The sequence below is a fragment of the Macaca mulatta genome, chromosome 13, assembly GCF_049350105.2.
Source record: "Macaca mulatta isolate MMU2019108-1 chromosome 13, T2T-MMU8v2.0, whole genome shotgun sequence".
NCBI classification, from domain to species: Eukaryota; Metazoa; Chordata; class Mammalia; order Primates; family Cercopithecidae; genus Macaca; species Macaca mulatta.
Window position 1 is genome coordinate 98,097,984 of NC_133418.1, and position 21,398 is coordinate 98,119,381.

General features: G+C 45.1%; 1 protein-coding gene and 1 long non-coding RNA gene across 5 annotated transcripts in view; one reads left to right on the forward strand and one right to left on the reverse strand.

Annotated features, from left to right (window-relative positions):
• DPYSL5 (dihydropyrimidinase like 5) overlaps positions 1-21,398 on the reverse strand; it is a 102,960-nt gene that overhangs the window by 40,796 nt on the left and 40,766 nt on the right. For all 4 annotated transcript variants that reach the window (XM_015111931.3, XM_077959944.1, XM_077959946.1 and 1 more), the window contains exon 2: positions 11,378-11,642. In XM_015111931.3, coding sequence (XP_014967417.1) covers positions 11,378-11,638 — 261 coding nt within the window. In that variant the 5' untranslated portion in view covers positions 11,639-11,642. The remainder of the gene's footprint in view (positions 1-11,377; positions 11,643-21,398) is intronic.
• On the forward strand, positions 765-5,331 carry LOC144333856 (uncharacterized). Its single transcript, XR_013402951.1, has 2 exons — positions 765-1,045; positions 3,774-5,331. It is a non-coding gene; the product is annotated as an uncharacterized LOC144333856 (long non-coding RNA).

The following is a 21,398-nucleotide window of genomic DNA, read 5'->3' on the forward strand; positions in this document are numbered from 1 at the left end:
AGAGTTCACTAACATTTACCAATTTTTTTTTTCTGTTTTTAGACAGAGTTTTGCTCTGTCACTGGAGTGCAGTGGCATGATCATAGCTCACTGCAGCCTCACACTCCTGAGCTCAAGTGAGCTCAAACTCCTCCTGCCTCAGCCCCCCTAGTAGCTAGGACTACAGGTACACACCATCATGCTTGGCTAATTTTTGTATTTTTTATAGAGATGGGGTTTTACTATGTTGCCCAGGCTGATCTTAAACTCCTGGCCTCAAGTGATCCTCTTGCCTTGGCCTCCCAAAGCTTTGGGATTACAGGCGTGAGCCACCAAGCCACTGAGCCCCGCCTTGTTTAATTTTATTTTAAAATATTAATTGAGAATACTGTGGATCGTTTAAGTCTAAACAGAAAATTATTTATGAATTGGGGTAGTATTTATTAATCTCTAATGGTACTTCCAGCTCTAAAACTGTGTGTGTGAGAGCAAGTGTGAGTGTGAGATAGTGTGTGTGATGTGTGTGCAGCATGAGTGAGAAACAATTGTCAGTGAGAACGTTCTTACAATAGTTGGCCCACAGTTGTATATTTATTTAGTCACTAATTAAAGATCCTTACAGGGCTTCAGTTTTAGTCAACAAGAAACAAAAAAGCATCAGAAGGAGAGAAAAATGTGGCTGGCTGCAGTGATAACACAAGGGAACAAGGAGGCTGAAACTACCCAGGGGAGAGGATCCAACACCCACGTACATTTCTACCTGTAAATGAACCAAGATATGTCCCGTATTTTCTTTCTTTCTTTCTTTTTTTTTTTTTTTTTGAGACGGAGTCTTACTCTGTCACCCAGGCTGGAGTGCAGTGGCGCGATCTCAGCTCACTGCAAGCTCTGCCTCCCAGGTTCACGCCATTCTCCTGCCTCAGCCTCCCGAATAGCTGGGACTACAGGTGCCCACCAGCACGCCTGGCTAATTTTTTGTATTTTTAGTAGAGATGGGGTTTCACCATGTTGGCCAGGATGGTCTCGATCTCCCGACCTCGTAATCTGCCTGCCTCGGCCTCCCAAAGTGCTGGGATTACAGGCGTGAGCCACCGCGCCCGGCTGATATGTCCCTTATTTTCAACATAGGAATATGGCAACTTCAAAGGTAACCTCTGTGAGGTTTGGGAGAACAGATATTTCCAATTAAGAAAAGGCCATATTCAAATATTTCTTGAAATATTAAAAAAGATACGAGCTTAATTTAAGAAAAGTAAAAGAGGAAGAAGGGAGAAAAATGTCATTCATGTGTAATATGTATCACTGAAGTGCACGTACAGTATATATTTTTCTTCTTCCTTTTTTCCTTTTATAAATTCCAGTGGATGAGAGCATAAAGCAAAGCTTCTTGTACTAAGCATGAAAGATTTCCAGGACACTTGGCCTCAATCACAGAGGGTGTATTTATTTTATTCTGAATCAAAGGTTTTAAAAATGTAATAATCTGCATTGATAAATTCTTTGCAAACACTATTCTAGAAGTTGAGGAGCTGCTTGGTCACCATAGGAGGTTTTTTTCAATGCTAGAGATACAAATTTATAAGAAATGATAGATCTCCTCATTCACATCAGTTCTAAGAAGGATCAACTTGGCCTACATTTTGGCCTGCCAATTAATGTACACGTAGAATGAAAGTTGCCAGCAAGGTTTTGAAAGTAGCTGGTTTGAAGCAGGACATCTTTAAATAGCTCCTGATGCCTGCAGAGTTTATTACTGGCTATTTCTGCCTTTAAGAGAAAGAGAGAAGAGAGAAAATTATCTAGAATTTGTCACTATTACTATCGGACTCCGTTCAAACTCTAAAACACACACAGAAATTCTAACGGTAGGAACGAAATTCAGTTCTTTTACTTCCTATTTGATGCTTAACTGTTTAATATGTATGCTTATGAGGAAACTATAGTACAAATGGAGTTTTAAGGGGTCTGACTTTGATCAACATGATCTATCTATTTATTTAACAAACACTCACATAATGCTTAATAAGCACCAAGTATTCTTTTTAAGTTCTTTACAAATAATAGCTCAACTAGCACTTATAAAGAACCATTATAATCTCCATTTTCCATATATGAAAATGAAGGGAAAGACAGATTAACTTGCCCACATTACATAGCAAGTGAATGTGTAACTGAAATCCAAACTCCGGCATTCATAGCCCCAGTCTGTGCTGATAACTCCCACTCCATGATGACATCCATTTCTTGGATGTCGACTACACCATTAGAGCTATCTGGGTTCTTTGGCGAGTCACAAGTTAAACTGTGGTCTCTGCTCCTCAAAGGGTCTTCAATCTTGTTGAGAAACAAACTTAATATGGGAAACAATTTGAAAGCCCCAGGATGACAAGTTATTTCAGCTGGGGAGAAGAAAGTGACATCCTGGAGCTGGGTTAGCTGAAGAAGGAGTGAGATGAGAGGGTGTTTGCCTTGAAGGAGAGGCTCTGTGCAGGGGTGGAGAGAGCCGGCAACAGGCAGCATAGGATGTCCATGGAGGGCGTCTTCCTGATGGATGGGTGCGTGTGGGGAGCAGCTGGCCATGAGGGATCGATGGGAGGGCAAGGTCAGATCGGGGGTTGCCCAGGGGGAAGATCCATACATCCAAACTTGATGTCTTAGACAACAGGGAGCCATTGCAGGGACACCGCATCAGGCATAGAGAGAGCTGTGAGGTGAAGGGGGGCTAAGGTGATTTTTGATTTAAAAAATGTAAATGTGGGCTGGGCACAGTGGCTCACACCTGTAATCCCAGCCCTTTGAGAGGCTGAGGCGGGCGGATCGCCTGAGATCAGGAGTTCGAGATGAGCCGGACCAACATGGAGAAACCCCATCTCTACTAAAAATACAAAAATTAACCAGGCATGGTGGCGGGCGCCTGTATTCCTAGTTACTTGGGAGGCTGAGACAGGGGAGTTGCTTGAACCCAGGAGGCGGTGGTTGTAGTGAGCTGAGATCGCACCACTACACTCCAGCCTGGGTGACAGAGCAAGACTCCATCTCAAAAAAATAAGTAAAATAAAATAAATAAATAAATAAATAAATAAATAAATAAATAATGTAAATGTGGAGTCTTAAAAAGGTTTAAGTAGGCCGAGCATGATGGCTGACGCCTGTAATCCTAACACTTTGGGAGGCCGAGGCAGGAGGATCACTTGAAGCCAAGAATTCAAGATCAGCCTGGGCAAGGTAGCCAGATCCGGTCTCTACAAAAAATAAAAATAAAAAACTTAGCTGGGCATGGTGGCATGTGCCTGCAGTCCCAGCTACGCAGGAGGCTGAGGTGGGAAGATGACTTGAGCCCAGGTTGTTGACTCTGCAGTGAGATATGATCATGCCACTACACTCCAGCGTGGGCGACAGGGCCAGACTCTATCTCTAAAATAAATAAATAATAAATAAATAAATAATGATTTAAGTAGTTTAAGCAAGATAGTTGGAGTGGAGATGTACTAGGGCAAAATGTCTATAGGATAGCCATGTTTTTGCATGTGACTCCCTGGGGTAGGCAGAATTCTAAGATGACTTCCAGTGACCTACATCCCTGTATGACTGCCTCTCACTGAGTGTGGCAAGGATCTTGTGAATAAGATGGGGAAACATACTCATGATTAGGTTATATTCCATGGCACGGCTGACCTTGAAAAAAAGGAGATTATCCTCAGTGGGTCTGGACTAATCAGGTGAGCTCATAAAAGGTATGGTTTGGCTGGGCACGGTGGCTCACGCCTGTAATCTCAGCCCTTTGGGAGGCCGAGGTGGGCGGATCACAAGGTCAAGAGATAGATACCATTCTGGCCAACACAGTGAAACCTCGTCTCTACTAAAAATACAAAAATTAGCTGGGCATGGAGCCGGGCGCCTGTAGTTCCAGCTACTTGGGAGGCTGATGCAGGAGAATCACTTGAACCTGCAAGGTGGAGGTTGCAGTGAGCTGAGATTGCGCCACTGCAGTCCAGCCTGGTGACAGAGCGAGACTCTGTCTCAAAACAAACAAACAAACAAAAAAAGGTACGGATTCCCATCTGGTCGCCTGGTGAAAGAGATTCTAGTCAGAGATTTGGAACAGGAGAGGGACCTGAGGTGAGTATGTTGCTGGCTTTGAAGATGGAAGGGACAGTTGGCAAGGGGTGCTGGCAGCCTCCAGGCGCTGAGATCCGCTTGCAGGCTGAAAGCCAGCAAGGAAACAGGGACCTCAGTCCTTGAACTCCAAGAAATGGAATTCTGCCACAACTACACGAGCTTGGCAGGGAACCCTGGAGTCCAGATGAGAATGCAGCTCACCGACACCTGGATGGCAGCTTGAGAGGCTCTGAGCTGAAGATTTAGTCATGCCGTGCCCAGATTTCTACTTTCAGAACTGTGAGTTAATAAATCGGTGTTTTAGGTTGCTGAATTTGAGGCAATTAGTTACACAGCAGAAAACTAATATACCCTCTACAAGCAGACTAGGTACCGATGGAGGGGGTAGAGGGATGTCCTCCAGGTGGCAGGGGAGGGGAAATCACTTCATGAAGCCTTCACAGGGCTCTTTACAGCCTGTGGGTGAGTCACAGAAGAAAGTGGAGAGAGGAGCCCAGCTATGCTAATCTCAACCCCCACAGTTAGGCCGGAGGGGCGGTGGGGCAGCAGGAAGAATGGGCATGGAAAATGAGCTGGGAGGTGAGGGCCGATTCCCAGAGAAGGCCTGCCAGGGTGCCTGCTAGCCAAGCCCAGGGACACAGGTAGCATGGGCACTTGGTGCCCAGTGGAGCAATTTCATCATGAAGCCAAAGTGGGTGGATCTTTTCTCAAGGAACTGAAAGAAAAGAGCCTGGGGTGGAAGCAGGTAGTCCCAGTCTGGGGGCTAACATTTATTTCATGTGTATATTCTGCATCAGGCGCTTCGTGAAGCATTTGTTATGCATCATCTCATCTAATCCTTACAACCACCTTTTATACATAGTAAAAACTATTCAGCTCTAAGGCACTGATGTCAGTTATTCCTGCAGGGAGGAACGGCATTTCATAAAGCTACTGTCTTGGGCAGGCAGAGAGCTCATTCAACTGCCTGCCTGATGAGTGTCCCTTCTCAGATACCCTCATCTGGTCCAGGGAAATTTGGGGCCACAGAGTAGCAAGAGACATTTTGCATGCAGCCACAGGCTGAAAGGGGTTCAGTCCTGAGGTCTCAGGAGGCCCCAAATGGGGTGGTAAAAAGGCTAAGAAACCTGACTTCTGGTCCAACTGGCCCTGGGATGTGGGTTACTCATGCATCCTCAAACTTCTGTTTTTGTTTTTGTTTTGAGACAGGGTCTCACTCTGTCACCCAGGCTGGAGTGCAGTGGTACAATCACAGCTCACTGCAGCCTCAACTTTCCTGGGCTCAGGTGATCCTCCCCACTCAGCCTACTGAGCAGCTGGGACTACAAGCGCACACCACCACGCCTGGCTGATTTTCTATTTTTTGTCGAGATGGTGTTTTGCCATGTTGCCCAGGCTGCTCTCAAACTCCTGGGCTCAAGCGATCTTCCCCACTTGGCCTCCCAAAGTGCTGGGATTACAGGCATGAGCCACAGCGCCTGGCAGGTTCATGCATCCTCTCTGGGTCTCCTATCAATGGGTGGGTGGGACTAGATGATTTCTAAGGTGCCATCCAACTTCTTGCAGGGATGGAGAGATAAGTGAACTTGAGAACATAAATTAATAAGCAAGACCATAGGAGTCTGGATCCCCATGAGCAGGAAGTATCATTGCAGAGCTTAAAGATGGGAAAGAAATTTTGGCCAGAATTTAACAGAAACAGAATACTGGAGTTGAAGAAAAAGAAGAAAGGAAGTGAGCCACATTTATAGGCTTCATTCCACGAGAGCACATTTTGAAGACAAAAGTAGCAAAAGCAACCTGCCAAGCAGACAAATGGGATCCTTGGTAAGGAAGCTGGCAGGGCTGGGCACCAAAGGGAATTCATTTATGTCCTAGCGGGGCATACCTCAGGGCCCTACCAGATGGGGTCCAGTCCTCTGCAGTGGGAGGGCAGGAAGGGGCAGGATCTTCCATGGGGGTGAGGGGTGGCAGGCCACCCTAGCCTGCGCTACCGGCTGTCCCCTAGGCCAATCCCATGCTGCACAAGCACTCTTGATTAGGATTTGGCTTCCCCCACAGGTTGACGGTAAGATTCCCCGATGCTAATTTTGTGTCGGTGGGAAGCTGTCTCTGGGACCAGAGAGCCTCTGGCACAGACAAGAGCAAGTCTCTGGACCCTCACGGAAGAGGGCCAGCCCCAAGTGGACTTCTGTTTGATGGCATCTCTGTCACTGCCAACTTCTCTCTCACTGATGATTGCCATAGGTACAGACAGGAGGGCAGGACACCGGGTTAGGGAACTTAACAAGCACAGAAGCTCTGGGCCCCGGGCTGGGGTTTGGGAGCCCAACTAGGAGGCATTGCAATGTGAATAGAAAGAGAGAAGCAAATAAGAAGGACCAGCAAGGTCAAAACAAGACAGGCCCAAGCTTCCCCAAGGCAGACCCAGGGGATTTGGATGTCAGCCCTGGCTCACAAGGTGAGGGTCGGAGGGGCAACAGGAGTACAGCCTGTGCCACTCAACCCCCCCACCAAAGTTCTTCAGAATTACCAGGGATGACAGGGAGAACGCAGAACTGGAGTTAATTGGGCTGGGCTGGGGACTGGACACTGGATCTTTCAAAAATTCCCCAAGTGGTTCTGTTCCAGGAAAGGGGTCCTTATCCAGACCCCAAGAGAGGGTTTTTGGATTTCGTGCAAGAAAGAATTCAGGGCCAGTTTACAGTACAAAGCAAAAGCAAGTTTATCAAGAAAGTAGAGGAATATTTGGGAGGCCAAAGCGGGTGGATCACAGGTCAGGAGTTTGAGACCAGTCTGGTCAACAGAATGAAACCCCTTCTCTACTAAAAATACAAAAAATTAGCCAGGTGTGATGGTGTGCACCTGTAATCTCAGCTACTCGGAAGGCTGAGGCATGAGAATCGTGTGAACCCAGGAGACGGAGGTTGCAGTGAGCCGAGATCTTGCCATTGCTCTCCAGCCTGGGTGACAGTGTGAGACTGTCTCAAAAAAAAAAAAAAAAAAAAAAGAAAGTAGAGGAATAAAAGAATGGCTACTCCATAGACAGAGAAGCTCCAGGGCTGCTGGTTGCCCATTTTTACGGTCATTTCTTGGTGATATGCTAAACAAGGGGTGGATTATTCGTGCCTCCCTTTTTTAGACCATCTAGGGTAACCTCCTGATGTTGCCATGGCATTTGTTAACTGTCATGGCACTGGTGGAAGTGTAGCAGTGAGGACGACAAGAGGTCACTTCTTGTGGCCCTCTTGGTTTGGGTGGGACGTGGCAGCTTCCTTACTGCAAGCTATTTTATCAGCAAGGTCTTTATGACCTGTATCTTGTGACTTAGAATGCCTGAACCATCTGGGAATGCAGCCCAGTAGGTCTTAGCCTCATTTTACCCAGCCCCTGTTTAAGATGGAGCTGCTCTGACAGTTCTGATGTAATTTGCTTCAAAAGGGTGAAAATCACTGGCCTACACAGCAGTTCTTAAAATATTTTTGTGGGGAGAGGAAGGCAGAAAAGGTACATAGGAAGCTTGTTCAGTTGCACGTGTCTGTCCTCTCTATCAATATCTTAGTGAGGGGCTGGTACCTATATTTATTTTTATTTTGCCACATACCTGGTTTGCTTGTGAATGACTGTAGTTTTAAAAATCTGATTCTGATATTTTCACCTGATCCTGGAGAGCCATTGGTGGGTGGAGCTCAAGAGCCTGTAAGAACATTCTTTACTCTGTAATACTAGATACGTATGAAAGAGACTAAATGCAACATCTACTTAAGCAGAATAATAATACGAGAACCCGCAACCAGACTAAAATTCTGGCCCTTCTGAGCGCAGTTGGTGTCACTGGCTCTCCCTCTTCACTCCCTCTCCCCCTGCCACCTCACAGAGATAACCTCCTTTTTGGAATGAGGTCTGTATTGTTAGCCAGCAGGTGGTCCTGGCACCATCCGGAAACCCTAGTTCTGGGCCTGGGGAGGGCGGGGCCTGCAGGTGGTAGGGTGTTGGGGAGGTGCTGCCTGGGGCAGGGAGGAGGGTCAAGTGACCAGGCTGTGAGTAGGGGAGCCAGGCAGAGCCTGCCACAGCCTCTTTCAGAGGCTGGGGCCAGCGAGGCGTGGGCTAAAGAAGTACTGGAGAGAAATCCCTGGAGACCAAGTACAATGGAGGCCCAGATGTTCTCGGAAAGGCCAGGCTTTCAACTGTTTTGTTTTCCTAGTCCCGGCTGCTGCTGCTGCCAAATCAACAAGCAGACGCTAGCTGGGGTGGGGCGGGGCGGGGGTGGGGTGTTGTTTGCAGGGTTCAGGGCCCCACGATCTGTCTGACAAGAACAAAAAGATGCAACTTGATCTCTCCTTCTTTCTTGGCTAATCGTTCGGGTGAGATTTTCCTTGGGATTACTGTTCTATTATAAACCCAGATGCTTAGAGTGAATCAACCTTTCTTAGAGCATGCTAAGTAGGTCAGCGGCGGTCCATCAGGGTGCACAGCCTCTGCACGGGTGCCACAGGCGGTGTGAATAATTAAATCCACCCGTCCCCATCAGCGTTTCAGTAGGAGAGCATTTTCTCTCCCCGGGAGATTTTCAGGAACAGGAGAAACTGGGAAGCCACACCATTAGGCTGCAGGAGCCACAACGTAAAGGGGAAATCCTGGTGTGGAGTGGAGGGGTTGTGGCAGGAATTTCAGGACTCTGGGCAGGATCTACTAATGGAGTCCAGGCAGAACGAGGCCACCACACAGAGGCTTAATGTGAGGGCTGGGACACAAGGACAATTACGATCTTGCTTGGCGCACAGATATAACGAAGTGTCAGTTTAAGTGACACCAGCTGCCAGGGTGGCTTGGGGTCTGCGGTCTCTTAAATTCCCTACAACTAGGGCCTGACATGGACTGGGGCTCCTGAGGCAGCCTAAACCTGCAGAAATGGGAGATCTGGGGCCTTTCATCACCAGGGGCCTTTAGATGTTTTTTGGAGGCAGCTACTTGCGTGAATGAGAAGCAGAAAAGATCAAGAGTTACCCACCACCTTGCATAAAGACGTGTGCAGAGCTCTTCATCAGCTGTAAAGAGCTGATGGCTCTCAGGGGAAAACCAGTCACTCTTGGCTAATGAGGCCCTAGCAGATGACAATGTGGAAAATGAGACAAAGGAGGCCAGTCTGCCCTCCGCGAGGCTGGTAGACAGCATAGTGACAGCGTGGCATCTGATGCTGGCCTAAAGGACTCCTCAAAACAGGGACAGTAACTAGGAAGGTGCAGTTTTAGTGCAAGGCCTGAGCATACTACAGAATGGCCCCCGGCATGGACTGGTGATGTCAATGTTAAATGCTTCTCTTACACTACTGCTGGGAGCATAAATTGTTACAACCAGTCTGGAAAACTATTTGGCATTACTTATTAAAGCTGAACGTAAGTGCATCCTATGGGCCCTGCAATTCCATTCCTAGGAGTATGTGCCCAACAAAATGTGTACAGACATGTTTGCTGAAGATATGTACAAGAACATGTTCATAGTGATAATGTTTAGCTTCAAACAAGCAATAACCTAAATGACCACTGACAGAGAGATAATTGCTATGTGCTGTATTACACAGTGGAATAGTATTAAGCAATGAAAGTGAATGAATTTATTAATTTTTGAGCAAAAGAAGCCAATATGAAGGTACATACTGCTTCATTTCAGCTACATAGACAAAACCAAGCTGTGATAAATATACCAAAACCACTGACTCACACACTTTAAATACATGAATTGTATGATATGTGAATTACATCTCGATTAAGCTGTTATTTTAAAAAGTCTATTAGAAGTCAGGATAGTGGTTATCCCTAGTGGGGACCTGTGACTGGAGGAGCTTCTGGGTGCTGGTAAAGTTTGGTGTCTTGACTTGGGAGCTGGTTACGAGTGCATTCAACGGTGGCAATTCTGTGTACTTACAATTTCTGCACTTCTCTGTATATATGCTATACTTCAGTGAAAATGACAACAATAACCGCAGGCCTGGCCTGGCTTGGTGCATGAGGGTGGTGAGCTGGATATGCTCAGTCACTTCAGAAAGGTCCCGACTGTCACCAGGCACCCTGCAAGAGGATCCTGAGTTTATGAGGATGGGGCTCCCCATTTCATAATCGAAATACCACTTTCAGGGCCTGGGGGAATTCTCAGAGGAGAAAGCAAGGAGGGTCGGCCTACTACCTCTCTTCCCTGGACTGGGCTAGAGCGAGCAGGTGTAACCCTGATGCCAGAGGGTTAGGCCAGGGAGCATCCTTGTGTGGGCACAGTTGGGCAATGACTACTGTGACTCCTCATAGCTCAGCCTTCCCAGGGTCTGGTCTGCAGCCCCTGGATTGGGAAGGGGGCCTGTCCTCAAGGAGACCTTAAAGGCCATCTACTTGAGGTGGGGCTGGTCTATCAAGCTGTGTCCCCAGGCCTGGCCTCTGCCTGCACACTTACAGGACAGCTACTCTAGTTCCAGGTCAGTCCAGCTTCTGGGAAAGCAGAGGAAAATGGCCAGGCCTTGCCCTCAAGGAGCCCATAGTCTGATATCCGGGGAGAGGTCAGCATGAGATAGAAAATCACAAGGAAGAGGGATGACAGCAGTGACAGAGGTGTCTGGAACATACGGGAAGGGTAAAAAAAAAAAAGCCCATTCATGACTCTTTTTGCAGAATGTAGTTTCCTCCTAATTTTTCTTCTGAATTTTTGTTTTTGGCATCCAGGAACTTACAGTAGCTCAGGTCCAGCTCAGTAACGGTTAAATATTGTCCATGGTAACTCACTCTGAAAAGAGAACCCACCACCAGCAATTTTCCAGTTATTTTAAAAAATAACAAGCAAGCCAGGAGAGGTAATAGAAGCTGTATCATCATCTAGAAGAAGCAAATTTGTCTTTCAGTCTTTGGGAATTTAATTCCGTTTATAAACATAAAGAAGTCCATCAGACCAACCCACTCCCCTACACAATAACAAACACCAGCTTATTCTCTTCTTCCTCTAGGCTTGTATTACATGACATAAAAATATAAAAATAAAATTGGTTCTCAGCCTGGGTACTTGGGTAAATGATATGATTAGCAAAACAGGCCTAAATGCCTCCTTTTCTGTAATCATGGAAACCTGTGACATTAAGCTGGAAATCCCTATTGTAGTTGCCATAGTGGCCCTGACACACCCTTCTCCTGCCAGCAATACACTGGGAGCACCTGGCTCACCTGGGTCTAGTCTGGAGCAGCCCAAGAAGCAGAATAAAAAAGCCAAAGAGGAAGCCACCTTTGACAAACAGGAGCATTACCTTGGTCCCATGGTAGAAGTCGTCCACGCACGTGGCATTCATGAAGGTCTGGTGGAAGTGGGTGCTGGTGTCGATGCCACCAGGGATCACCAGTTTCCCTGTGGCATCAATCACCTTGGCCCCGCCAGGGATCATGAGCTCGCGGCCCACCTGCTGGATGATGCCATTCTCGATGTAGACGTCAGCCTCGTGGGTGCAGTCATCGTTCACCACCTTGCCTCCCTTGATGAGGATCCTCACGCTGGCTGAGTTGGCAAGCATGTTCCTACAAGAAGGTGAGCATGGTCAAGGTCAAAGTCCCTTCTCACTGTTTCCAGGGTCCCATCCCTCCTATCAGAGCCCAAACTCCATGGTCAGGGTAAGTGAACAAAGAAGAGGAGGAAGTTTCCCCTACAGCCAGTGGGAGTCACAAACCTCCCACTGGCTTCCCTGAGGGACTTATTAGGAATCAGGACATGGTGGCAGTAAGGGAGAAGCTGAGGCCTACAGAAACATCATGTTTTACTTTCTCAAAATGCTATGTGAGTTCCAAAGCATTTTCACATCTATTATCTCATTTTCTATGTCTCATATCTCATTTCTCATATCTCTACTATCCCCAAAACAACCCAAGGCATTTTACAAATGAGAAAGCTGAAATTGCTAAGGAATTTATGGTTATCAAGTAGCCAAGTCCAACCCACATGTCCTTTTTTTTTTTTTTTTTTGAGATGGAGTCTCGCTCTGTCGCCCAGGCTGGAGTGCCGTGGCGCGATCTCAGCTCACTGCAAGCTCCACCTCCCAGGTTCACGCCATTCTCCTGCCTCAGCCTCCCAAGTAGCTGGGACTACAGGTGCTCACCAGCACGCCCGGCTAATTTTGTTTTGTATTTTTAGTAGAGATGGGGTTTCACTGTGTTAGCCAGGATGGTCTCGATCTCCTGACCTCGCGATCTGCCTGCCTTGGCCTCCCAAAGTGCTGGGATTACAGGCGTGAGCCACCACGCCCGGCCGCACGTATCTTATACAACTAATGTCTCCCTTACACTGCACCGTATCCTGAAAACACCAGAGCCTCCAGGGTCGTGTCTCAGAGCTGAACTCTCCAAATTTCACATCCATTTAATTCATGACATTCCTCAGATGGATTCTGCTTCCTTCATGCTCCTATTTTGGCTTCAATAAGTCCACAACCAACACTGAGCTCCACAGCTAGTTGCACATTAAGCTCACCTGAGTAGCTTTGGACAACTACGTATGTCCAAGCCCCACCCCCAGAGATTCAGATTTATTTGGGCCAGATTGGGTCTCCAGCATCAACAGTTTTCAAAAGCTGGAGAACTTTTTCAAACATTTAAAGAAGAATTAATACTGATCTCATCCAGAAAACAGAAGAGAAGGAAACCCTTCCCAATTCATTTTATGAAGCCAGTATTAGCCTCATACCGAAAACCAGACAAAGACACTACAAAAAGAAAACTACAGAGCAATATGTCTCGTGAATATAGATATAAAAAATTCTTGACAAAATATTTGCAAACAGAATTCAGCAACACATAAAAAGAACTAGACACCACACAAATGGGGTTTATTCAAAAAATGCAAGGTTGGTTCAATATTTGAAAAACAATCAATGTAATCCACCATCTTAATAAGCTAAGGAAGAAAAATCACAAAATTGTATCAACCGATGCAGAAAAAGCATTTGACAAAATTCAATGCCCATTCATGATAAAAACTCTCAGAAAAGTAGGGAGAGAGGGTAGCTTCCTCAACTTGATAAAGAACGCCTACAAAAAAACCCTACAGCTAGCAACAGACTTAATGGTGAAAGGCTACAATTCAGAGGCAAAGATGTCTACTTTTGCCATTGCTAGGCAACACAGGTTATTCTGGCCAGCACTATAAGGAAAGAAAAATGAAATGAATGGCATATAGATTGAAAAGGAAAAAACAAAACTGTCCCCAGTTGCAGATGATATGATGATCCACATAAAGAATTTCAAGGAATCTACCAAAAAAAATCTCCTAGAACAAATAAGCAAGGCCACAAGTTAAAAAATCAATATACAAAAGGCTACTTTTTTCTGTACACTAGCAATGAACACATGAATACTCAGAAAAAGTGAAATAGGCATAAATCCAAGAAAACATGTATAGGCATAGATGACAAAAGCAAAGATAAACAAGTGGTATTGCATCGAACTAAAAAGTTTCTACACAGCAAAGGAAACAACAGAGTGAAGAGAAAACCTACAGAATGGGAGAAAATATTTGCAAACTATACATCTGACAATAGGTTAATATCCAAAATAAATAAGGAATTGAAAGAACCCAACAGCAAGAAAACGACTCAATTTAAAAATGGGCAAAGAACCTGAATAGACATTTCTCAGAAGACATACAAATGGCCAACAGATTTATCAAAAAGTGCTCAACATCACTAGTCATCAGAAAAGTACAAGTTAAAACCACAACGAGATTATCACTACACACCTATTAGAATGACTATTATCAAAAAGATGAAAGATAACAAGTGTTGGCAAGGATGTGGAGAAAAGGGAACTCTTGTACACTGTTGGTGGGAATGTAAATTAGAACAGTCATTATGGAAAACAGTATAGAGATTCCTTAAAAACTTAAAAATAGAACTACCATATGATCCAGCAATCCCACTACTGGGTATATATCCAAGGGAAATGAAATCAGTATGTTGAAGGGATATCTGCATTTTCTTGTTTGCTGAAGCATTATTCACAATAGCCAATATATGGAATCAACTCTAGTGTCCATCAATGGATGAATGGATGAAAAAGATGTATATATACACAATAGAATACTGCTCAGCCATAAAAAAGGGGGAAGTCCTGTCATGTGTAACAACTTGGATAAATCTGGAGAATATGAGGTTAAGTAAGCCAAGCACAGAAAGACAAATACCACATGCTCTCACTCCTATGTGGAACCTAAAAAAGTTGATCCATAGAAATAGATAACAGAGGCTGGGCGTGGTGGCTCACACCTGTAATCCCAGCACTTTGGAAGGCCAAGGCGGGTGGATCACGAGGTCAGGAGTTCAAGACCAGCCTGGCCAACATAGTGAAACCCTGTCTCTATTAAAAATACAAAACCCAGCCGGGCATGGTGGTGGGTGCCTGTAATCCCAGCTACTTGGGAAGCTGAGGCAGAGAATTGCTTGAACCCAGGAGGTGGAGGTTGCAGTGAGCTGAGATCACGTCACTGCCATTCAGCCTGAGCGACAGAGCGAGACTCCATCTCAAAAAAAAAAAAAAAAAAAAAAAAAAAAAGAAATAGAGAACAGAATGGTGGTTACCAATGGCTGGAGTGGTTGTTGTGAAGGAAGTTGGGGAAATGTTGGTCAAATGTTGGGGAAATGTTGGTCAAAGGATACAACATTTCAGTTAAATAAGTTCAAAATTTCAGTTAAATAAATTGTACAACATGCTGACTATAGTTAATAATAGCATTGTATTCTTGAAAAATACTTTGAGTGTGGCTATTGTGTTCTAACCTCTCATCTGAGGTAATTCATCTGTTAATTAACTAGATTTAGTCATTCCACAATGCGTATGTGCTTCAAAACATCATGTTGCATACAACAAATACCTACAATTTATCTGTCAATATAAAAACAGAAAAAACACACATAGGACTTGTATGCTGAAAACTACAAAATGCCAATGAAAGAAATCAAACACACATAGGACTTGTATGCTGAAAACTACAAAATGCCAATGAAAGAAATCAAAGACAATCGAAGTAAGTGGAGAGACATACCATGTTCATGGATTGGAAGACTCAACATAGTGTCAATTCTCCCCAAATTGACATACATGTTTAACGCAATTCCTGTTAAAATCTCAGCACAAGTCTTTTGTATATTATTGTCAAAATGTATGTGGATTGGCAAAGGAACTGGGACAGCGAAAGCAACTTCTACAAAGAAGAATAAAGTCAGAGGAATCAGTCTACTTGATTCCAAGACATATTACATAGCTCTAGTAATCAAGACTGCGTGATCTTGACAACTGTGGTCAACTGATTTTTGACAAAGGTGCAAAAGCAATTCAGTGAAGGGAGGACAGTCTTTTCAACAAATGATGTTGGATATCCACAGGCCAAAAACCCAGCCTCAATTTAAACCTAAAATCTTATATAAAAATTAACTCAAAATGGATCATGCATCAAGTAGCCACATTTGACATCACTGACTACTCCCTCCTCTGTAGAGCTCCCTTCCCTTAGCATTAAATGTAGCCATGCAGTGAAGTGGGGGCAAAGACCACAGAAGATCTTGACCTCTGCTTTGGAAATCAGTGAGTCTTTGACGAACACTGATTGAAGGCAAGTTTGTGGAGACTGCATATACAGCCGTCAAGATCTCTGTGAGTAAAGCAAGCCTAGAAACGGCTCAAGGAGCATGGCTGAGAGAAAGTATCAATTTTAGGACCAATATTTTTCAGGGAGTGAAGAAGGAGCCAAGGGAGAGATTAAAGATCTAAGAGATCAAGGAACTATTTATGATGTGAGCTCCCGAAGGAGGTAGCATAAAATAATGGTGACCATCATTAACAGAAGGCCTCAACAAAAGAGGCCCTCATTTGTCAATTTACATGGCTTGCTTGATTAGATCCCTCCAACAATCCTGCGGGGAAGGCATTATTATGCCCACCTCACCAAAGAGGAAAGAGATACAGAGAGGTTAAAGTCAAAGGCCTGTAGGAGGAGGTGATGTGCAGATACAGAAAAGACAGGCATATAAGTGAGTTTGCATTCTCTCTGCTCTGCAAAGCTGGGGGCTGATAGCTGGTGGGAGTGGTACAGAGTGAGTGGATTTGAGGAGAGTGTGGAGATGTGGGGGAGCCACTGCAGGGACCTGAGAAGTGAAATGGGGTGCACACAGGAAATGCGGCCAGTGCTGAGGGCAGCTCAGATAGCTGTGGTCATAGTGAGTTGCTTAAAATTCCATCCAGGGGGCACACTTTGGTTAATATCCAAAATAAATAAGGAATTATCTACAATAATAAGGATTTATATTTATAATATAAATTATAATTATATAAGTATATAAAATTGTTATATTTATATTTATAATATAAATTCTAATAAGGATTTATAATAATAAGGATATGCAACTTTCTTGACCCTTAGGTATCTGAACAGAAAATATTTACATTTAGGTTTAGAAAATATAGGACAAACTCTGACCAGCAGGAAGGAGATTACGCCATTGCAGTGTGTCCTTGAGGTAAAATAAAGCCCACTTTTAGATGCAGTAAATTTCTCATTCTTCAGGGCCCAATTGTCCCCTCTTCTGAAAAAGTTTTCTCTGACTCTCTTTGTGCCTTCACTAGATCCATTGCCTTCATGGCACTAGATTCTGTCTCCACCTATGGAGTAGGGTCCTCAAAGGCAGTCCTATCAGTCATCTTTGTCTCTGCCTGCTCCTCATCCTCAGCATCCAGTACAGAATACTCAAAACTGGTGAATAAATGAATAAATAGCCCCATCTACTTGTTGCACTCTAACACAATCAAAATGGTTTAAAGCAATGAGTAGTAGACCAATTCCATGTTTGTTTTCAGGGATATTTGGCAACTCTATGTCCAGGATAAGGCTCAATTTTCCTAACACAGCTAACTATGGTGAATAGAACAAAGGAATCAACATATTTTCTCTCATCCTCATCATTTAACTTTGTCTGCCACCAGGGAAGTTCTGGGAAGGCTGTGTCCCAGGATGAAAAGGCCTTGGGGGATCTATTAAAGGAGTACATCTTGTAAGGGGACATGTCAGATAGTTGGAGATCATAGCCTGTTCTTCTGGACAGAGTTGGTTTATTTTTTGCCAAGTTGGCCAGGCTCGAGTGCATGGAATCTCAACAACGAACAAGAAAGCTCATATGGAGCCTTAACCACCAGGTTCTCCTGCTGTAAGGAAAGCATGGCCCTTGGGGGCTGCTGCCTGAGGGAGTGCTGGGAAACAAGGCAGGTGGCTGGGAGTGATAAGTGTACTCCAGGAACATCTGCTCCCTGCAGGGTATCATTCTGACCTCTGGGGAGAAGAGGTCCTGCTCTCCTAGAGTGGAAGGCGCCAGGGCAGAGAGAGTGGGGAGCCAACTGAGGAGACTAGGGAAGAGGGGACAGCCACAGCCACAGGCCTATTGTCTGGAGCTGGGGTGAAGCTAAACACATTTCAAGGGATCTTTTGTCCTAAAATCTAAAATCTGGAGTTTTAATTTCATATGCAATAATAAGAAAATGGGTTTGGTTCTTGGGTGGTGGATAGAGCCCCTCTGGCCAAAGGAAGCCCAGAAGTCTGAGATGCAGTCTCTCCCTCTCTCACTTATTACAAAGCCAAGTCCAAGTGTGACTAGGAAAGGAGAGATCCAGGTTCTCAGTTTGCTTTAAAAGAGGGAAATGGGCCAGGTGTGGTGGTTCACGCCTGTAATCCCAGCACTTTGGGAGGTCAAGATAGGAGGATCGCTTGAGTCCAGGAGTTCGAGACAAGCCTGGGCAACAAGGTGAAATCCCGTTTCTACAAAAAATACAAAAATTAGCCAGGCGTGGTGGCACGTGCCTGTAGTCCCAGCTACTGGGGGGGTGGGTGGGAGGACGGCTTGAGCCCAGGAGGTTCAGGCTGCAGTGAGCTGAGATCACATCACTGCATTCCAGCCTGGGTGACACAGCAAGACCGTCTCCAAAAAAAAAAAAAAAAAAGAAAAAAGAAAAGAAGAGAGAAGTGATGGTGACACTAGAGTTTGCTGGAGGAAGAAACAAATCCAATCCTCCATGCTACACCTGTAGTCCCAGCTACTCAGGAGGCTGAGGCAGAATGGTGTGAACCCGGAAGGCGGAGCTTGCAGTGAGCCGAGATTGCACCACTGCACTCCAGCCTGGGTGACAGAGCGAGACTCCGTCTCAAAAAAAAAAAAAAAAAAAAAAAAAAAAAAAAAAAAAAAAAGAAGATATAATCCTCACCTTAAATTGTTTGTTTGCTCGTTTGTTTGTTTTTTAGTTTTCTACTTCATTGCCCAGGCTGAACTTGAACTCCTGGGCTCAAGCGATCCTCCAGCTTCAGCCTCTTGAGTAGCTGAGACTACAGATGCATGCCAGCATGTCTGGCTTAATCCTCGCCTTTTAAAGCAGCTTTAAGGTAAGAGGAAAACTAGGAATACTTATGCTGGAAAAATTGCTGCATAATCATTATGTCAATGTTGTAAATGACAAGATGGGTTTGCTTACATGTTCATAGCACATGCCTGGAGGTTGGAGAATCTGAAAGAGCAGGTGATAATAGCTTACTGAGAATTCTTGTCTGAGCTTTGATGCTAGAATCAAAAGCTAAGGACATCGCCTTCAATGGAAATAAGAGCTCTCAGTAAATAAACACCCTGTGCCTGGCACTTTACCTGCATACACACAGCAACCCCCACAAAGTGGGAACAAGGCAGGAAGTATTAGCCTCACTTTAAGAGGAATAAACAGAGGTTTTGAAAATAACAAGTAGCTCATTAAAGGTCACACAACTCCAGGGGGAGGGATGGGCTTCAGATTTAGGTCTATCTGACTTAAGGGAATTAACTCTGGGTAGAAGGTTTCCAGGTGAGTTTTATGTCCTTCATAGGTTTCTGTATTTTTCAAATTTTATATAATAAATTGGAGGAGGAACATATAATCTGAAAATATATGTTCAAAAGGCTTTTTTTTTAGGCCAGGCTTGGTGGCTCATGCCTGTAATCCTAGCACTTTGGGAGGCTGAGGCTGGCGGATCACTTGAGGTCGGGAGTTCAAGACCAGCTTGGCCAACATGATAAAACTCCGTCTCTACTAAAATTATAAAAATTAGCTGGTCGTGGTGGTGCATGCCTGAGGTTCCAGCTACTCAGGAAACTGAGGCAGGAGAATCACTTGAACCCAGGAGGCAAAGGTTGCAGTGAGCCAAGTTCATGCCACTGCACTCCAGCCTGGGCAACAGAGCGAGACTCTGTCTCAAAAAAAAAAAAGTTATTTATTTATTAACTAAAAAGAAGCCAGAAGGAATCCACTGTGACCCTTCAGGCAGACTCAGCTGGCTCAGTTCCTCCCTCTGCCATCGTTTTTGAAAGGAGATGGGTGAGGGAGGAGTAGATGGGGCTGACTACTCCCCTTCTCTAGAACCCTTGGGCTGCCACCACCTCTCGGCCTATTTTTTTCCACTTCCCAGTTGGAAGTCTGTGGAGGCTAACGAGGCTCTGATGAGGTTTGGCTCCCTTGCAGAATACTGGGGAGCCCTGGAACCTCTCTGGCCCAGGAATCTCACTCATGCAGGCCTGGGCTGGTCCTGGAAATCCAGGATAGACTGCACTCCTAGGACTACCGTCTAGGAAACTCATTCTCAGAACTTAGAGGACCCTATTAATAATGCTAACTAATAATTACTAGATACCTACTATATACTGGGCCCTTCGCTAGGCCCATTGTGTACATCATCTGATTTGATCCTTACAATGCCCAGAGATAGGTACCATCATTGCCCCCATTTTTACCAAGAAGAACCTGAGGCTTAGAAAAGTTAAAGGAAAGTCCCCAAGGTCCCACAACTAGTTTGTAACAGAGGAGAGATTGAAAGCCAGACAGTTTGTCTCTAGAGTTATTATGGACTAGATGTATGTGTCCCCTCTAATTCATATGCTGAAGTCTTAACCCCAGTGTGGCTGTATTTGTATATGGGGCCTCTTAGAAAGTTTTAAGGGTTAAATGAGGTCATAGGGCAGGGCCCTGATCTGCTAGGATTAGTGTCCTCGTTAGGAGACGCCAGAAAGTTTGCTTTCTCTCTTCAGGCACAGGAACAGAAGAAAGGCCGTGTGAGGACACAGAGAGAAGGCAGCTATTGACCAGCTATTGACCAGGGAGGAGAGATCTCACCACAACCCGACCCGGCTGCACCCTGATCTTGGACTTCCAGCCTCCAGAACTGTGAGAAAATAAATTTCTGTAGTTTAAGCCACCCAGTCTGTGGTATTTTGTTATGACAGCCTGAGCAGACTAATACAAGCATCTAGCCTTGAGCCATACAGAAGCAGGAGTGAGCTGGACCCCAGATCAGAAGCAGCTCAGTGGAGACACCACAGTGTGAGTGATGGCCCAGCCTCCAGGTCCAATTGTGCCAAATTCCAGCTTTCCACATGGGTTGCTGTCAGAGCGGCTTCAGCCTCGGGGTTCCCAAGGTCTTGGGACCTCTAGGCCCACACTGGCTTGTTTGGATAATATCGTAGCACAGTTGCCTAACACGTTCCCTACCCAGGGTGCTTTTGGAGAATATCTTTTTAAATTTTTAAAATCTTAAAAGTTTAGAACATTTATATGCACTAAAGTGTTCTGTAACTTCACTCCTTTCAACTGGAGACAACTCTGAAAAAAACCACAGGCCCTGCTCTTAAAAAACTCAGTCTATGGAGCAAAAGAGATGCAAATAATTGCTTTAATAAGTGACTGAAGTGTAAAGGGGGCATTTCTTGCCTAAAGACCTAAAAGTGAACTTGACAGATACTGGTGTAAACTGGGTATCTTTCCCCATGTTACAGAGACCAGAGCTGGAATGGGTAAGACAAGCCGCATGGTGATGGTAGGAAGCCTGTTGCATCAGTATCCTCCCCACACATTCCTACCTTTCCAAGTAGCCTAAGTCCCCAAGATGCTAACCCCTTCCAATCCTGCCTCACTGTGGACTGTGGGCATTCATCATGCTGCTCACCTTCCCCAGTAACCTCATTAGCACCTATTCTTACAGCTTTCCCTGCTAGTCTTTGCTGAACTCAACAAAGGGAGGACGTTGCTGGTCTGTCTCTGCAGCACAGGCTGTCTGTGTGTGCCCATGTGTATGAACATAGTGATGGAGTCAGTCAGAGGGTGGGTGAGTGGGGTGGATACTCTGGACCTCTCAGGAAAGTCCCCCCAGAAGGGAAGAGATTTGAGGGCAATTGTTGTGATGTAGGGTTTTTTTTTTTTCCTCCTCTACACTATGCAGGCTCTTAAGCACCA